Source organism: Hipposideros armiger, unplaced genomic scaffold, assembly GCF_001890085.2.
Source record: "Hipposideros armiger isolate ML-2016 unplaced genomic scaffold, ASM189008v1 scaffold_551, whole genome shotgun sequence".
NCBI classification, from domain to species: domain Eukaryota; kingdom Metazoa; phylum Chordata; class Mammalia; order Chiroptera; family Hipposideridae; genus Hipposideros; species Hipposideros armiger.
Window position 1 is genome coordinate 992,811 of NW_017731901.1, and position 18,746 is coordinate 1,011,556.

At 47.5% G+C, this 18,746-nt stretch overlaps 2 protein-coding genes across 5 annotated transcripts in view; one reads left to right on the forward strand and one right to left on the reverse strand.

The window, feature by feature from the left end:
- The window catches only part of FGD1 (FYVE, RhoGEF and PH domain containing 1), a 32,962-nt gene extending 20,410 nt beyond the window's left edge, over nt 1–12,552 (forward strand). For 2 of the 3 annotated variants that reach the window (XM_019669276.1, XM_019669277.1), the window contains 12 exons: nt 494–650; nt 756–894; nt 3,960–4,018; nt 4,151–4,297; nt 4,680–4,772; nt 4,935–5,014; nt 8,462–8,492; nt 8,993–9,094; nt 9,462–9,587; nt 9,759–9,920; nt 10,959–11,102; nt 11,628–12,379. In XM_019669276.1, the coding sequence (XP_019524821.1) occupies nt 494–650; nt 756–894; nt 3,960–4,018; nt 4,151–4,297; nt 4,680–4,772; nt 4,935–5,014; nt 8,462–8,492; nt 8,993–9,094; nt 9,462–9,587; nt 9,759–9,920; nt 10,959–11,102; nt 11,628–11,933 (1,546 nt within the window). In that variant the 3' untranslated portion in view covers nt 11,934–12,379. Of the gene's footprint in view, nt 1–493; nt 651–755; nt 895–3,959; nt 4,019–4,150; nt 4,298–4,679; nt 4,773–4,934; nt 5,015–8,461; nt 8,493–8,992; nt 9,095–9,461; nt 9,588–9,758; nt 9,921–10,958; nt 11,103–11,627 lie in introns of all 3 variants that reach the window. The other variant, XM_019669275.1, reaches the window with a different exon arrangement.
- Nucleotides 12,534–17,500, reverse strand: TSR2 (TSR2 ribosome maturation factor). Of its 2 annotated transcripts, none has more exons than XM_019669279.1 (5): nt 17,386–17,500; nt 17,132–17,222; nt 14,534–14,625; nt 13,871–13,969; nt 12,534–13,569 (listed from the first exon to the last, which is right to left on the reverse strand). In XM_019669279.1, the coding sequence occupies exons 1-5, from the start codon at nt 17,464–17,466 to the stop codon at nt 13,435–13,437; spliced, it is 498 nt and encodes a 165-aa protein (XP_019524824.1). In that variant the 5' UTR covers nt 17,467–17,500; the 3' UTR covers nt 12,534–13,434. The 2 variants fall into 2 exon arrangements, with proteins under 2 accessions (XP_019524824.1, XP_019524823.1); XM_019669278.1 differs by having other exon boundaries at nt 12,538–13,569; nt 13,799–13,969; nt 17,386–17,497.
- Nucleotides 17,501–18,746: the final 1,246 nt, after the last annotated feature.

The following is an 18,746-nucleotide window of genomic DNA, read 5'->3' on the forward strand; positions in this document are numbered from 1 at the left end:
CTCCCCAATTGACTGTGACCCCTGAGGGCTGGACCGAGCCTGGTCCTGTGTGTCCCCCAGCCGATTGAGACTACTGAGGAGTTCGAACAGGCCTGGTCACTTTGCCTCCCCTACCAGACAGTGACCCTCTCAGGCCTCAACTAAGTGTGAGTCATTTGTGTCCCCAGAGTCACCCAGCACAAGACCGGGTGCAGAATTAATAACCAGTGTATTAAGTGGCCCTTGCATCGAGGTCAGGGCAAGTATTCCAGGACACGTTATTCCTGGTACTTGAGCAGGGCAGTTGGGGAGGGGGGTGATATCCCAGGCCATGGTCTCAGATCACGCTGTGCCTCTTGGCCTAATTGACCTATAATATAGGCAGAATTTCCAAAGGAGCAGACTAGGTGAGAAGTAGATTTCCAAGACTGAGATGAAAGCAACCTGCCTGCGGGTGGGGGAACTTGGGGGACAAAGATCCATAAGACCATGTCAGCCCTGGCTTCCACCCCAGGGACCGCTATCCACGCATCGGAGACATCCTCCAGAAGCTGGCACCCTTCCTCAAAATGTACGGCGAGTATGTGAAGAACTTTGACCGGGCTGTAGAGCTGGTCAACACCTGGACAGAGCGCTCCACCCAGTTTAAAGTGATCATCCATGAGGTGCAGGTAAGCAGCAAAGCTGGATGGGGCAGAACTGTGGAGGAGTGGTCTACAGGGACCCAGTGCAGGGTCTGTGGCCAGACCTGAGCCCTCGGCCTCTGCCTGTCACAGAAGGAAGAAGCCTGTGGCAACCTGACGTTGCAGCACCACATGCTGGAGCCCGTGCAGCGCATCCCCCGCTATGAGCTGCTTCTCAAGGACTATCTGTTAAAGCTGCCCCATGGCTCCCCGGACAGCAAGGATGCCCAAAGTGAGTGTACACACCTGTGCCCTGTCCCCCGCCAAGACATAGCTCACAGGGTCAGCCTTCCATTGCCGCATAATTGAGATCCCAGAATAGGATCTCCGAACTAAAAGGGGTTGCTCTGGAGTGAGACCCCAGGATGAAGCTTCAGGTTGAGATCTCTGCCTCAGGAACCAGACAGAACACTCAGGAGTCCCCAAGTCTGAAGTTTTCAACTGGGATCCCATGCCCAGAATGATCCCCTAAAGGGAGCCACCTGTTTCCTAGGCTGAGACCCCAAAGCTGACCCCTAGATCTGTCCTCAAATGAAGTTGTCCTAAGTCCCAAGTGACACTGAGCATAAACCCCCAGGGACTGAGCCCCTTAGGCTGAGCCCTCTTTACTGAATCTCCACAGATGAGCTCCCCACAAGATTTGTCTCATCAAGCCCCTGATAGTCCATCCTCCACATTTAGATCTCCCCTCTGTGTCTGCCAGCCACAACCCAGAGTGAAACTCCCAAAACAAGGCTCCAGTCTGATCAGAGCCCCACAGAATTACCCCTCCAGAACTGAGCACCCCAGACTCAACCCCATATTTTCTGCTTCCCAGATTTAGTTCTCTAGGCTGAGATACCGCCTCTCCAGACCGAGTCCTCACACACTGAACCACTAGAAAGTGTTTAATTCTGATTCCTCCAGTATGAGACCTACCCTACAGGGTCACAGCCCAAGAAGTGCTCCCCAAAGTTTCCCCACCTTTTCTCCAGACTGTTATTTCCATTCATTCCTTCATTCACGTAACATTTACTGAGCACCTCGGTGTTCTGTGCATTGTCCTAGGCACAGGGGATATGGAGGTGAACAAGACAGACAAGGTCCTTAATCTCAGGGAGCATATATTCTAGTCTGGAAGATAGACAATAAACAAAAGTACAGCAGATCCTCAAATAACATCATTTCCTTCAACATCGTTTCATTAGAACATTGATGAGATGCCATAGGAACTTAACTCTTTTTATATCAGTTAGCCTATATTAAATTGGTTTCATTATGCGTTGTTTTTCTGCAGTTCCAAGAACCAATCGACAATGTTAAGTGAGGACTTACTGTAATAAATATACAGGAGATGATTATATAGGTGTTACATGTAATTCAGAGAATAAAAGGGTGCTGTGACAGTGACTGGGGGGCCTTCTCTAGATTGGGTGGCCTATCTAAATATTGGGTTGTCAGAAAAGTCATGACACATTTTTGCAATGAAAAACATAGAAAAAAATATGTCATGACTTCTCCGACAACCCAATAGAAAATATTTGAATCAAACCTGAATAACAAGAAAGGAGCCACGTGCAGATTGGGGAGGGACATGTTCCAGGCAGAGGCAACAGCAGGTGCAGAGTTCCTAAGGGGGAGGTTCGGCGAAGGGGGTGGCAGCTCGCTTATCTCAGGACTAACAAGAGGGCCAGTATGACCTGAGCATGACATGTGAGGGCAGAATGGTAGAAGTAGTATTGGAGAGAAGAGAAAGACATTGAAGGCAGAGATAAGCAGATGGATTTTATTCTGAGTGCAGTGGTTAGCCATGAGGTTTTGATCAGGATTACTTGGGGAGCAAGAGAGAGAACCGAGATACCAGTTAGAAGTCTTTTGCAATAATTTAAGTAAGAAAAGTTGGCTTGGATGAGTATGGTAATAGTGAGAAATGGTTGGATTCAGGATATATTTATTATACAGTTGACTGTTGAACAATGTGGAGGTTAGAGGCGCCAACGCCCCCCCCCCCCCCCGTCAGTTGAAAATCTGCGTATAACTTGACTTCCCCAAAACTTAATTACTCATAGCCTAAAGAAAGAGAAAATATATTTATACTATTTATTGAGTAAAATCTGTGTCTAAGTGGACTGTACAGTTCAAACCACTGTTGTTCAAGGGTCAACTGTATTTGGAAGTAGCACGGAAAGAACTAGGGTGGAAGGGGTGTGGGGCTTGGGAGAGAGTCGAGAACAACTTTGCAGAATTTTCGCGGGTGGTGATGGTTCCTGAGATGAGCTTTGGAGTTTAATTTTGGACTTATTCAAAGTGATGCAGTTAGATGAGCCTAGAATCCCAGGGAGAGATCTGGATGTCACTGACACATAGAAAGAATGCACAGCTGGACATGAGGCTGGACATGAACACCAAGGGAGGGAGTGTAAATGGAGAAGAAAATAGGGCCAAGGACAAAGCTGAGGGAGGTAGAATCAGCAAAGGAGGCTTAGAAGGAGCAGCCCTAAAGGTAGCAGGGAAACCAGGAAAGTGTGGGGTCCTAGAAGCCACAGTTGTATCCGCTTCTCAAACTGAGCCCCCTCTACCCCAACTGATGGGGTACTTTGCTACCAAGCCTGAACCTCTAGAAAGAGCTAGAACCCTAAAAAGTTTGATAACTGAGCTCTACAGATAGACATCTGTAGAGTAAGTACCATATTCCGCTCTCTGAATGAGAGCCCCCACTGAGGTGCCAGGATGAGCTACATAACCTAAAACTCTAGAAAAAGCCTTCCACACTGATTCCCAAGGGCTGCCATCTCTAACCCAAGCCCTCAGGCTGTGCCCAGTCTGACGTCGAAGTTATAGATCCCCCACACTGGTTTTTCCAAACTAATATCCCCAGACTGGGCCTCCACAAGGGTCTCCCCAGCCTAAGCTCTCAGACTGGGTTACCCGTCAGAGCCCTCAGCCTGAGGTCCCAGAGCGAGATTCCCCCAAAAGAGCCTCACAGTTTGGTTTCCTTGGCCACCATTCTATAGATGGGTATTGTCAAACTGAGCACCTTAGATTAATTCCTCCGTTTACTGTCCCTCAGACTGAGACTTCTGGCCTGAGCCCAAAACACTGACTCTCCAGATCCATCCCACAGACTGTTATGATTCTGCTATTGTGGCATTGAGACAGTTTCTGATTTTGTGATGTTGCTATGGACATCTTTGAGGCTGATGCTTTCTGGGATGGGGAGGATGTGATCAGGCCAGGTGGAAGTATTCAGGAAGCAAAGAAGCCCCCAAGAGCTTCTTCTCTGCTAGGCCCCCATCAAACTTCACACTCTGCCCACAGAGTCTCTGGAGCTGATAGCCACAGCAGCAGAGCACTCAAACGCTGCCATCCGCAAAATGGTGAGTAGCCCTTCTAGTCCTGTCCTTCCTTGGCCACCCACCTGTGGTGTCTCTGTTCTGGGCTTGCAACTTGTGGCCATCTGAGTGAGGCTGGCACCCCAACCCCGCCTTTTGCTCACTGTCTCCTGCCAGGAGCGAATGCACAAGCTGCTGAAAGTATATGAGCTGCTAGGAGGAGAGGAAGACATTGTCAGCCCCACTAAAGAACTCATAAAAGAAGGCCACATCCTTAAGCTGTCAGCGAAGAATGGGACCACTCAAGACCGATACCTCATATTAGTAAGTGCCAAGTGTGGGGTTGCGGGTGGGCCATGTCCCCGAAGGTTGACCTGGTACTCACTCAAGACGACACTTGCTAGCCGTGCTTTCCTCCATTAACTCCATTGTACTTTCACTACCTACACTAGGAATCTTTTTCCCTCCACTTTACCGATGATGTAACCCAGAAAGAAGTGACTTGCCCAAGGCCACCCCCAACTAGGGAATGACTCCCATGCCTAGGCTCTTTCCTTGCAACCTGTTTGCCCAATCTGGGCTGTTTTCTCCATCTATTCCCTCAAGTCCCCAGTAATAAAGCTCCAGGAGTCCTATAAGGGTAGGGAGCTGGGCCACACCCCTCCTGGGTCCTCTGCACACACATCCCAAACCTTTTCCTTCCTAGTTCAATGACCGCCTCCTTTACTGCGTGCCCAGGCTGCGGCTCCTTGGCCAGAAGTTTAGCGTGCGGGCACGCATTGATGTAGATGGCATGGAGGTAAGCACCAGGAGGTGGGAAATGGGGACCTGGAGTGGGGCCTTGGGGCTGGGAGGTTGTAACAAAATGTTCTGACCTTGACCCCAAGTCTGTACATGCACTGTACAGAGGATGAGGGCCCTGTGGAACTCAGGAGGCCTCACAAAGCCTTTCTCCATTCAGCTCAAGGAAAGCTCCAACCTCAATCTGCCTCGGACCTTCCTGGTGTCAGGAAAGCAGCGCTCCCTGGAGCTACAGGCCAGGTACTTGCCCTCACCTATACCTTCTCAGATATGCTGAGGCATTCTAGGTCTAGTGCCAAGTAACAGGCTACCTTCCTAGGGAGAGACTGTTCCAGAGAAAGGGTGGACACCTTTCCCCAAAGATGCGGGCTTGCTCTTCTGGTGGGTTTTGTTAGAGGAGAGGGAAGAATGAGATATTAATCTAAACATGAATAACAACAACACAAATAATTTATTGTAGATTCAGAGATCTAAGAGAAATACCAAATGCAGTGCTTGATCCATGATGCAAGGCTGGTTGGAGAAAAACAGCCCTAAAAGATATTTGTGAGACAACAGGGAAAGTCTAAATGTGAATTGAGCACTAGCTGTTGGGGAATTACTCCTAACTTCCTTAGGTATGATCATGGTATAGTGGTTATAGAGGAGAATGGCCTTGTTTTCTGATGATGCATGCTGACGATTTAGTATCATGATATCTGTAATTTATTGTTAATTGGTTTATCAACTAAAAAATACATACACATACACATATATACACATATAAAATATGTATATTAATGTATACATATATGAAGTAAATATGACAATATTTTAAAATTTGGCATCTATATAGTTGTTGGTACATATTTAATGTTCTTGTGCTATATTGTCTGCTTGAAATTTTTCGTTACAAATTTTTAAAAAATAATGCCCAGCCATTTAACAAAGGGCTTCTTTTATATCCATCTTCTACTTGGATGATTATAACAATATCTCACATTTAATGAAGACTTGCTCTTATGCCAGGCACTGCTTTAAGTTAATGTTAACTTAAACAATCTAAGTGTAAATTGACTAGTTCAATCCTAAAACAACACTTGAAGTAGCTGTTACCATCACCCCCATTTTACAGATGAGGAAACTGAGGCACAGAAGAGTTATGCACCTTGCCCAAGATCCCACAGCTAGAAAGGAGCAGAGCTGGGATTGGAGCTCATGCTGCCTTCTGAGGGCCCAGGAGATAGGCTATCAAGGGGTCACAGTCAGGGCCAGAGAATGGGTGCATGCACATGGCTAGATGATCTGCTTCTGACAAGCTAGAAGGAAGTGAGAAATGAGAGTCAGAACCCTCATTGCTGGGACTGCATGATGATGGGAGAGGTGAATGTGGGCTAGAGGGTGTTGAAAGCTCTGGGAAACAGCGTCCTGGAGATCGGCCGCCTCCCGGGAAAGAGAGAACAAAGCCGACTGGCACATCCGGGGCAGGGCAGGTGTGGGGCCCAGTCAGGCGTCAGAAGAGCCTGAGTGACAAGCCACGTGACTGGGACACGTAGTCTGCTGGGAGGATGGAGGGAGGGGGCTGCAGAGGGATGCTAAGCCCAGAAGGGTGAGCTGAGCAGTGTAGGGTTTCCTCCTAGTGGCAGAAGGAAGGCATTGAGGGTCTGCTTTGCAATTGCTTTTACTGCTTTTTAAAAATATATACTTTAATGAAAATTTTCAAATATTGAGAAAAGTAGAAATACAAGAAACACCCATATGCCCACCACTTCTCAACCTTGGTGACACAGGAATCAGCTGGGGAGCTTTTAAAACTGATGTCTGGGACCCACCCCCAGAGACTTTGATTTAATTTGTAGGGTGTAACCTGAACATGGGGAGTTTTAAAAGCTCCCCACGTGATTTTAATGTGTGCAACAAGGTTTAGAACCACTGACTTAGGAAAATGGCTATTGACATTTTGCCATTTATATCTTTTGCTGAACCATTTTAAAGTAAATTCTAGACATGACACTTCAGCCCTATATACTTCAGCATGCATTGCCAAAAAAAACACTATTGTGGCTCTTAAAAATCAATTCAGTATGTTTTACTGCAAAGAAATTAGAAAGTATAAATAAAAATTAATTTTAAAAAAGAATGCAATCAGAATAAAGTAAAATTCCCTAGAACTGTACCACCTAGTGAGAACCAGTGCTGATGTGTTGGCAGAACCCTTCAGGCCTTTCCTCTATTTGCATGTGTGTGCATACACACAGTTTTCTTTCTGTATTATGAAAAATTAAAACTAAAATGGAAAAGTTTAAAGAATTGTACAGCGAGCACCCATAAACCCACCATATATATTCTACAAGTGTTAACATTGTGCTATATTTACTTTATCACAAATCTATCCTTTTATCCACCCACCAATCCATCTGATGTTTTAAATGCTTTTCAAAGTCAGTTGTAGACATTGCAATACCTTACTCCTAAAGACTTTGGTGTGCATATCATTAACTAAAATTGAATATTTCTTTAAGGTCCCCTCCTTTTCTTGCAAAATTTTCAGACAATGAAACGCACAGGTCTTACGTGTACCGTGGATGAGTTTTGACAAATGTAAACATTCATATTTTTAAACAAAAATGGAATGCCATGTGTATGTTATATATGTTGTTTTCACTTAACATATTATAAACAGGTTTGTACCTCATTTAAGTTATCTGGCAGTAGTGATGTACCATTATTTCTTTTCTTTTTTTGTACCTGATCCCCTGTTGTCAGACATGCAGGCTGCTTCCAATTTTTCACTACAATAAATAGCATTGCAATGGACATTCTTGTAGCTAAATATTGACTTACATCCTTAATTTTTCATGAAGTGGTTCTAAGGATGTAGTCAGCTTTTATACTAGAAAAATACTTTTGATGTCTGGAGCGTGGATGTGGAAGGGGATTAGAAGAGGCCGGGAGGGAATCAGCTAAGAGGCTGGGTCCTATCTCTAGTGAGCACTTGATGGGGCTGCGTCCAGGGCAGAGGCCTTGGAAACTGCAGGGCAGACAGGAGAAGGAAAGGGAAGGGAGGCAAAGGGAAGGGAAAATTCACACTAGCATCTAGTATACCGGGAATTGTGCTGGGCACTTCACATGTCACTTCAGTTACTGCTCAGAACAACCCAGACTGATGATTATCTCCATTTTACCAGTGAAGAAAAATAAACTGCCTTCCTTTATCAAACCGACATTCCAGCAACAGGGAACTATTTATGGTTCCTTGTATGTTCCATACTCTTACATACACTTCACCCATATCCGTCTACCTGAAGCCTAGCATCTTGAGGAAACCCTTCCTTAGCAGCCCCCACCTAAACTCCAGGCTGGGGCAGGATTCCTCTTCTGGGCTCCTCAGCCCTATTTTCACTCTGTCACAGCACTGATCCCCCTGTATTGTCCCTGTCTACCCCCTCCCCAGCCCCTCAGTGAGTTCCTTGAGGGTGGGGTCCTCTCTGAGGCTCAAGTTCCTAGCACAGGGTCTGGAAGGTATTAGTAACTATCGAGTACATAGACTCAGATAGGTTAAATGACTTGCCTAAGGTCACATGAGTAATAATTAAGGAACAGATAGTCAAACCCATGTCTATCCAACTCCAAAACACCTGCTCTTTACCGCTCCAATTGCTTTTGGCTGGCCTGCCTAACCCAACATCTTTCTTTTTTGCCCCCAAGGACTGAGGAGGAGAAGAAAGACTGGGTCCAGGTAACATTCAAAAAGGCTTTGTGGTAGGGGGCTGGAGGAGTATTAACAGGTCTCCTAGGGGTTGGCGGACTCTCCTCTAAAGCTCACATCTGACTAGAATGAGCCTGGACAACAAACTTGACCATCCTCATCTTACAGATAAGCCGACTGAGGTCCAGAGGTTAAGCAGAAACTCACAAATTCTTACTTTAGAGAGCTGGCTCCTCTGGGAGTGTAACCCCGTGAGTGAAGCCCTGTAAAACCCTAAGTCCAGACAGTAGCTAGGAAGGCCTTCTGGGGTTTTTCAGCCACTGATCCCCCTCTCCCATTTCACAAATATTAGAACTGAGACCTGGATTTGGGAAGAGGCTTGCTCAAGTGTATACACCTTGCAAGGGGCAGAGTTATGCCTAGAAGCAACTTTTCTGACTCCAGGCTAGGTTATAAGAAGGTGAGGTAAGGGTGGAAATAGGTGGGTTGTGAGGCGATCTGACCCCTCATTTCTTACACCGCCTCCCCAGGCCATCAACTCCACCCTCCTGAAGCATGAACAGACGCTGGAGACCTTCAAACTGTTGAACTCAACAAACAGGGAAGATGAAGACACACCCCCTCACTCTCCAGTAAGAGTCCCCACTCCCTTTCTCTACACTGGGACCCCTTCTAGGCCTCCAAGTCCCCACCGTACCTTGAGATGCTCCTCTCCTCGTCCCAGAGAATAAAGACCAGAGAGGCAGTGCATGGTTTCAGAAGCACAGTCTTCTGTTGGTAGGGCCGCAGAGAAATCACTAGGGAAATGGAGGCCCGGAAAGTAGAAGTGACTTGCCTTCAGTAGCAGTGAGGTAGGGACAGAGCCAGGAATCAGAGGCAGGTCTTCTGAATGCGTCTGCTGCCTCCCGGTGAGGATCCAAGCTTTGGGGAAGGGCAAGGGCTGGGTAGACTGGGCTGGGGAGTAGCTGTCTCTGACCTGGGACCTGGCCTTCTCTCCAGAACGTGGATCTTGGGAAACGGGCACCTACACCCATCCGAGAGAAGGAAGTTACCATGTGCATGCGCTGCCAGGAGCCCTTCAATTCCATCACCAAGCGCAGGCACCACTGCAAGGCCTGTGGGCATGTGAGTGTTGGGAGGCAGGGGCAGAGCTAGGGAGGGGACAGGCTGGCAGCCTGAAGGCCTGCTTTTGAGAGGGTACCCTCCAAATGAGAGGCTGAGTCCGCTGTGGGAGTTGGTGCACTGAAAGTGAAGGCCTGCTGGAATCAGGCTTCTCTTGCCAACCTGCCACTCCAGGTGGTTTGTGGGAAGTGCTCTGAATTCCGGGCCCGCCTCATCTATGACAACAACCGCTCCAACCGTGTGTGCACTGACTGCTACGTGGCCTTGCACGGGGTTCCTGGGAGCAGCCCAGCCTGCAGCCAGCATACACCCCAGCGCCGGAGGTCCATTCTAGAGGTAAGAGCCAGGCCCACAACCACTAACCCTCCCACACCGATCAATGGGCTCCAGCCACCTACCCAGTGTGATTGAGGCCTGGGCATTTCTGAAACCACAGGGTGCCGTGTTCATCCACTGAACATGTGACCCAGGCTTGGAGTGAGTAAAATGAATGCAAGAGTGAATGAAAGCCAGTAATTTTTATTTAAGTGCTTTAGACCTTTAATACTTATAGTAACTAATCTATCCATGCTATTACTATCCCTATTTTTTCAAATGAGGAAACTGAGGCCCAAGGAGGTTATTTGCCCAAGTTACACAGCCAGTGAGTGGCAGAGCTTGCATGTTTTTTAATTAACATATTATTTAATTACAAAGTAGAATATGTACACTAAAGAAAACTAGACAATATAAACAAAAATAATAAAAACACCCTATTTCTTCTACCCACTAGATTACCACTAACACCTATGCTTCCTAGGCACGTGCACATTTTGGGTTTTTTAACCAAATCAAGGTATTTGTCTTATTTAACACTTAAAATCACGCTTACTCTGTGCCAGGCATTATTCTAAGTGCTTTGCATCTATTAATTCATTTAATCCTTAAAACAGCTCTATATACTCTCCTTCCAAGTCGACATTTTCATCCAGAGTTGGGATTCTGAGCCAGACTGCCTTACCCATTCCCCTACCCCCTTAACCATGCTAGGTTGCGTCTTGTTGAGTGTAGAGAATGGATGTGTGATGTAAGATGAAAAAAGGTGAGGTGGAAATGCGTAAGTGACAAGGAATAAGTGGACTGGTGGAAGAATGAATGCCTGGGATTTAGATGTCCCTGCTGAGAGCTATATGTAACCCCTCCCACCAACTCTTAGAGGCAGCAGCCATGGCCTGACTCACTGGCGGGCATTGGGCAAATAATTCCTGCCACGTGAGCTTCAGGATCCTCTGAAGTATGGGCATAGCAATCCCTGCACTGAGGTGGTACCGAAGCCCAGAGGAGCCAGGCTAGGCCTTCTATCAAGATTCATGCTCCCCATGTCTCTAACCACAGAAACAGGCATCGGTGGCTGCGGAGAACAGCATCATCTGCAGCTTCCTGCACTACATGGAGAAGGGTGGGAAAGGCTGGCACAAGGCATGGTTTGTGGTCCCTGAGAACGAACCCTTGGTGCTGTACATCTATGGAGCCCCTCAGGTGTGCATCCTACTCCTTTGGGTCCTTTCAGCCACCTGGCAAAACCAGGCTTCCCCCGTCCCCTTCAGTCCTTGACCTCTCCTTGGCCATGGGGGATAGGGTGAGCCTATGTGGAAGTCAGAACCCCGACCCTTGTGAGACAAGGATTGTGGGCCACTGTATGTAGGGAAAGATGGGGTGAGTTGGGGGGCTAGCTTTCTGGAGGTAGTGGGAGTGGAGATGGGGCACTGCTAGGTCCAATTTGGAGTGGGGAAGAACATGCAGATGGTGGCAACAGCCTGGACAAAGGCCTGAAGACATTATTTGGTACATATATGCTAAAGAGTAGCCCAGCTGGTTTGGAGTACAGGAGCAAACAGGTATTAGAACCCACCCTGTGTCCAACCCCAGGTCAGACATTTTCCTGTTGCTATCAGCGGAGCCATGGAAGGTTCTTGAGCGAGGGGAGGGAAGGAGGGGCTTAGCAGATGCAAAACCAATGAGAAGCGCAGTCCCAAGGTGACCCCAGCTGTTCCTGTTCCCTAGGATGTGAAAGCCCAACGCAGCCTTCCCCTTATTGGCTTTGAGGTGGGGCCTCCTGAGGCAGGGGAGCGGCCTGACAGACGCCACGTCTTCAAGATCACCCAAAGCCACCTGAGCTGGTACTTCAGCCCCGAGACAGAGGAGCTGCAGCAGCGCTGGATGGCCGTACTTGGCCGGGCAGGCCGTGGGGACACGTTCTGCCCAGGGCCCACACTGTCTGAGGACAGGGAGGTGGAAGCAGCACCGGTGGCAGCTTCAGGAGCCACTGCTGGAGCCTCCGAAGCCCCCCAGACCCGAGACAAGACCTAGGGAGTTGGGGGGGAACTGGGGCCCCCTGCCCCACTAGCTGCCCATGTCCAATTGGGGGCCCCAACCCCCTCCCTCCCAGCTCAGTCAATACTTGAATTCCCATCATGGGCACTTTCAATCCAGAATGCTGGGTCTTGGGTTTTTTTAATTCATCTTTTCACAAAATGTGGGCTTTTAAAAGAAATATTCCTACAGTGATGTTAATTTTTTTAAACCCTGTCCCCAGGGAGGGTGGGAGCTGTTACTAGACCTGCCTGAATTAGGCCACCCCCCCACCCCGATCTCCTCAATACCCTACAGAGCCTGCCTCCACCCAATTACCCCCCAAAGCACCAGAGGCAGGAGACCTGGATTCAAGTGCCAGCTCTGCCATGGCCCTGGCCCACCCCTGCCCCCTCAACCAGTGTCTTCAAATGTATGATGCTACATGGGGTGGTGACCTCCTGCCTCTCCATGGCTTACGGCTTCTACCCAGTCCCAAGGCTACCCAGTACTTTATCGTCCAGACCCATGGCAGGGCCACCGGGCAGGACAGGGGAATGGGAGGGGGGTGGGAGAACAATGGATACTCTGTTTTGTTTTGTTTTTAAAGAAAATACAGTTTATTTCAGGCTTACAGAAACGTTCACAGCAGTGCTGTGCTCCATTCGTCCATCTATTTGTCCTAAGTACCAGGCTGCAAGGGTGGGCCCAGAAACTGCTCCCTTGCTGAGTTGTGAAGCTCAGTTCCCAGAAGGCTGATCCAAGGCTACTTAGAGGTCAAGCCACAGATTAAACAATAAGGTATTGAGATCTTAAACCTCATACCTGGGATGGGATGGGATGGGATGGGATGGGATGAAGAGTTTAGAAAGAGGTTGGAGGAGACAGAAAACAAAGCCCAGGTCCCCCAAGTTGACCACCCTGCCAAGGTCTTAAGACTTCCTGAAGGAACCCAGCGCTGGAGACTGGACTACAAATAGGGAGTGTTTCCGGGAGGCTTCAATTTCTGGGCAGAAGTACAGAGCTACTCTGTGTGTGTGTACAGGTGGGGGGCGAGAGGAGTGGGAGAGGTAGCACAGCTACTTTCATTCATTCCATCAAGTAATCTCTCCCCCAGTTGCCTGTTCATCATCTCAGCCTTCCTGACCCAGCACAAGTATTGGTTCTGCTGGTCTGCTCCCTTCACGAATCCACCTGCCCAGCATCAACCAGCATTTAGTCTCTCCTCCAGCCATACCCACACCCACTCATCCTCCCCTCTTCATACTGACTGCACCCAAGAAGCACTGTGCTGGGAAACCAGGCCTCATCACTCAGACTGTAACTTAAGGCCCAAGGGGATGTGGTGAACCAGGTCCCGCCACCCCAAGACCAAGGTCCCTAAGGCTCTTCTTCCCTTGGAGGGAGCTGGATGGGAATAGGGAGAGGGTGGAGATGGGATAACCAGTTCAGAGGTTCACAACCCTTGAAAGCGAATCTCAAAACCACCAACAAGGGCCCAATCCATTTCCAGCCCCACTCATTTCTTTCTCCGAACAATGGTCCAGCCATCCTCCACTATATCCTCTTCCTTAATAGTCTGGGAGTCTGGAACAGAGGGTTGAAACTGGGGGCAGACTCCATCAGTAGCTGCCCCATCATTTGTAGCTGTGACCTGGAGGAGAAATACAAGAGAGCTAAATGCAACACCTTGCTGTGGTGGTTGGACACCCAGGCTCTCCTCCCAACTTTGCAAGGACTGGCTATGTGACAGGAAAGTGCCCAGCCCTGTCTGGATAATACCACCACCACCCACCCACCCCCATCTCTTCCCTGTAAAGCTAGCTGATCTCCAAAAAATTTGAAAATATCTGTATCTCCCTGCCAAAGGGGCAGCCCTTCACCTCCATCTCCTCCACGCTGTCTGCATCATCCTTATATGTCTCGCTGGCTGCCGTAAGTGCAGTGGCTCTAACCTTGTACTTTCTTCGGGTGAAGTGGGAGGCCATCTCCTTCAGAGCGGCCCCATCACCCCTCTGGAAGTACTGGAACATGGTCTGCAGCTGCTGGCTCACCTATCAAGAAAACATTCAACCAGCTTGGATTTTCTAGAGAACCTACAATACAACCAGCCCGTGTTTGCAGCAAATGTGGGGAGGGGTTTAGCATTTTCCAGAAAACAGGGCTCTTTTCTTACCAAAGGAGTTCACCAATGAAGGAACTACATATGAATGGTTCAGGTAAGGGCCTAAAGCTTTGAAAGAGGGCCTCCTAGCAGGGAAGGCACTAGAACTAGCTTTGAAAGCTACAAGATGTAAAAGGGAAGGCAATCCCAGCAGGGGGAGTGATGTTAACCAGAGCAGGGGTGGAAATGTGCCTGGCCCAAACTGCCCTTAGGATGGGTGTGAGGAACATACCAGGCTAAGAATCATGTATGGAAAGAAATAGAAGAGGCAGGATTTGGAAAGGCCTAGGAAGACTAAACTTTTTTCCATTAGGCAATAGGGAGTCATAAAAGGTTTTTGTGCAAGACTTAAGAAAAGAATGGTTAGAGCCAAGAGTCTTGGCCTAAAATAGACACTTAGGGAGAAGAAAGACTGCAGGTAGGGAGATGGCAGTTGTGTCCACGATATGCTCACCTGGGGAAGACTCCCATCCTCCACAACTGTATTAAACTCGTTCGACATGAGCTCACCAAGGAAGTCCTCCACCTCATCTAGCTCCAAGTCAGCTAAGTAGGAAAGGATAGGAACCCTTTGGTCAAAGACAAGCCAACTTCATCACTCCTGCCTACTACTCTTCAATACCTACTTGCTGGGTCCATATCTGGTTGGTGGGTAAAGGTCCAAACAGTGAGCCTTTTATTCGCTGCAGTGCTCTGCATTCCAGGTTTTAACATCATTTTTTTTTAAATGGAGAGACCCTTCACAACTGTTTCTCCACTGATACAGGAGGCCACAGACTAACAGGATAGGTAAGAAGAAATGGATATAAGTACTTGCAATGATGAAATCATCATAGCCTTGACATCAACACCCTATTGTGTGACTTTGGCTAAGCCCTCCTCTCTGGGCTTCAGTTAACTTTATTGGTTCATTCTCTTCTGAATTAGAGAATTACTCAAGAAAGTCTTCCACAAAGCTCCTTACACTCTCTTCCCTCTGGGAGAGCTCATTCACCCCCTTGGCTTTCCCTATCATTCTAACCTAATAACCCCTAAATCTGTCTCCAACCCAAACTATGTTCCACTTGTCTCACAGGTGCCTCAGACCCCCCCATATCCAAAGCCAGACTCACCCTCCAAACCTACTTCTCATCCCAGGGTTCCTCTGTTCTGTGAAAGGCACTTAATCCACCCAGTGACTCAAACCAGAAACTTGCCTCCTTTTCCTTTCCCCTCTACAGCCATACAACCTCCAAGGCCCTAATCCACCCCTTCTTTTCCATGACTATCACCACTGCCCTAGTTTGGGTCTCATTATTTTCTAGACCAGGAGTCAGCAAACTGGCTCACGAGCCACAGGCTGTGAAGTAAAAATGAAAATAAAACTATCATAGTTTCATTTATAAGACTTTTCAAGAATATTATTCACATAATGATGATTATGTAAAAATACATTTATGGATCTCGAATAATTTTTAAATTGTTGTGAGGGACAGGATTGGCTCTTTGAGACAGAACGTACCCAAAGAGCCGCATGTGGCTCACGAGCCGCAGTTTGTCGACCCCTGTTCTAGACAGAAACAGCCTTAGTCATTCTCTCTCCTGTCCATGCTCCATACTGATTACTTTCTGAACTTCCCAACCAGCAAATCCTACCATTTTGCTCACCTTAGGACCTCCCCAAGGATTTTTCTCACCTGCAGTGTTTCATATTCTGCTTTTGGGAAATAACTGTCCTGCTGAGTTTTAAAGGAAATCTATCCATAGAAAGCTAATGGAAAACAAAGGTGAACAGGCTTTTCTAGTGGTTTCTATCCCTATCCAAGCCTTTACTATGTTAAGGATTATTGTGACTCTTAGGTAATAGCTGAAGAAAAGAGCTTTGCTTACATAATTTAACTAGAGAAGTGTTTTCTTTACCAAACCTCTAACAAAACTAAGTCTTTCATAGCATCCATTTTGACAAATGCTGGCCTAAAGGACAAAATCAAAGGCATGTAAGGCCTTACACGTCTTACCTTTTTCCAGGAGCCTCCTCACCCCCTAGCATCATTCTCTACCACTCCTGCCCTCCACACACCCACAAGGACACATACATCCTTCCTTACTCCAATATGGAGCACACTACCTCTTTACAAATATATGACACAATCTCCTCATACCACAGAATTTGAGTGTTGCTCTCCCTACCCACACCTAGTTAACTCCTCATGCCTTAGGACTCAGCCCAATCACCACCTCCCCTAACAATTTCCAAAAGAAGCCTCCTCCCCAGTCTGTTACCCAAGCTCCTCTTTATTAGAAAACCTATCACCCTGTGTGTAGATGCCTATTTACTTATCTGGATCCTCCATTAGATTGTAAACTTCCTTGAGAGAAAGGTCTCTGCCTAATGTCATCTCCAAAACAAAAAAACTGAAGAATTTTGTCAAAATCATACTGGCAAGAGGCCGTGTGCTGGGCCCCTTATTCTTATATGACCCTCAAGACACATCAAAGGTGTAGATCTTTGCTGTTCAAATAGCCAAATGTCGTTATTGAGCACTTAAAATGTGGCTAGGCCAAACTGAGATTTGTTAAACTGTAAAATACCCACCAGGTTTTGAAAACCTAATGGTAAAAAGGATCTAAAACATCTCATTAATGTTTTATACTGATCACATGTTGAAATATTTCAGATATATTGAGCTGAATAACATTAATTTCATCTGCTTTTTACTTTATGAAAGTGGCTGCTGAAAAATTTTAAGGTATATGATGTGACTCACATTATATTTCTATTTGACACAGCTGGGGTGGATACTTTTATAACCATTTATAAGACATTAGGAAACTGAGTCTCAAGAAGGTAAAATGACTCGTCCAGAGTGATACAATGAGTCAATGGCACAAGCCTGTAAGGCATGTGAACTCAGAATTCTGACTCCAAAGCTTGTCTTCACTCCACCTCACCCTCAGTCAGGTACCAGCCCTCAATTGCGCAAAAGGAAGTGCGGGCTCTCCACTGTGGGCCTCCTTCTCGCCCCCTCCACACTCTCCAACACACAGGTTGCATCGCCTCATATGCACTCACCATTGCGGAAGAAGTACTCCTCCACGGCACCTCCCAGCCACTCGGCCTTCTCCCGGCTGTGCACGCCCCCGAAGCTATTCTCCACAGCGATCTGTGAACACAGACCCAAGTCCACCACGTCAGCCCGGGAACCGGCCTGGGGTGGCGTAGGGATTCGCCGGTTATGCTGCCCAGCCGAGCCGCAGGCACCTCGCCCGAGCAACTCCTATTGTGCCCCAGGCCCTAACCTTTATCCCGGCCCCGGCTCCACTCACCTGCAAGGCCGGCCAGGCCTCCAGCGCCGCGCGAACGCCAGCTCCGAAGAGCGCCCGCGAATCCTCCCCAGAGCCTGCCATTTTCTGGCCGCGAACCACGTGATGCCCAAATGACTCAATCTCACTGCAGCACGGCCCAGGCAGAATGAGCCAAAAGCCAAGCCTGAGAACACAGATTCGCATTTCCGCTGACCTGCAAAAAAGACTAGAGCAGTAGAAGTCTGTCAGAGCAATGGATGACACCACCACTGTTTCTCGCATGCAATAATTAAGTGAAAGGAAACCAGAAGTGGAGGACGCGTGGGGCTCTGTGGCCGTGGGTAATGGGTGCTGATACTGCACAGGAAAGATGTGGGAAACTTAACGATACAAATTCCAGTCCCTGGGACAGAAGAATCAATCTCTGGGAGCATAGCCTAAAAATCTGCATTTGATGGTTGCCAAAGGGGAGGTGGGGTTCGGGAGCTGGGTGCAAAAGGCAAAGGGATTAAGGAGTACAAATTGGTGGTTACATAGTAGTCACAGTGATGTAAAGTACAGCATAGAGAATACAACCAATACTGTTGCAATAACTATGTATAGGGCCAGGTGGGCAATAGACTAACCAGGGGATCACTGCATAAAATATACCAATACCTAACCACTACATTGTACACCTGAAACTAATATAAAATAGTGTTGAATGTGAACTATAACTAAAAAATAAATTTTTAAAAATTAAAAAAAAAATAAAGCATCCTAACAGCTGTAGAATGCTGCCTCCAACAACAGCATAATACACATTTTTTTCTAAAGTGTTCAAGAAACTTTCTCCAGGACAGACCATATGCTAAGTCGCAAAGCAGGCCTCAATAGATTTAAAAGGATTGAAATCATACAAAGTACATTTTCCTACCACAATAGAGTGAAGAAAGAAATCAATAACAAAAAGAAATTTGTGAAAATCACAAATATGTGGAAATTTACGCACTTCTAAATAACAAAAGGGTCAAAGAAAAGAAAATCACTAGGAAAATTAGAAAGCATCTTTTTTTTTTTAAAGATTTTTTTTTAATTGGGGGGATGGGAACAGCACTGGGGAATTGGGGGAAGGGGAACAGACAAGTTGCTGTCGTTTTGTTCTTCAGTCTGGCTGTGGAGGACGTTGCTTCACTGGCCCAAGTTGGCACCATCATTGCGCTCTTCCCGGGCGAGGCACATCAGTCGCCGGCCTCTGGACGGCCACTCACAGTGGCTGCTGGCCGCTCACGCTGGCTGCTGGCTGCTGGCTACATACAGTAGCCCATGGCAACCCACTGCCACAGGGGCTGCAGCCCATGCCGTCGCGGCGACTCCCGGCAGCCCAGCTCCAGGTTGAGCTG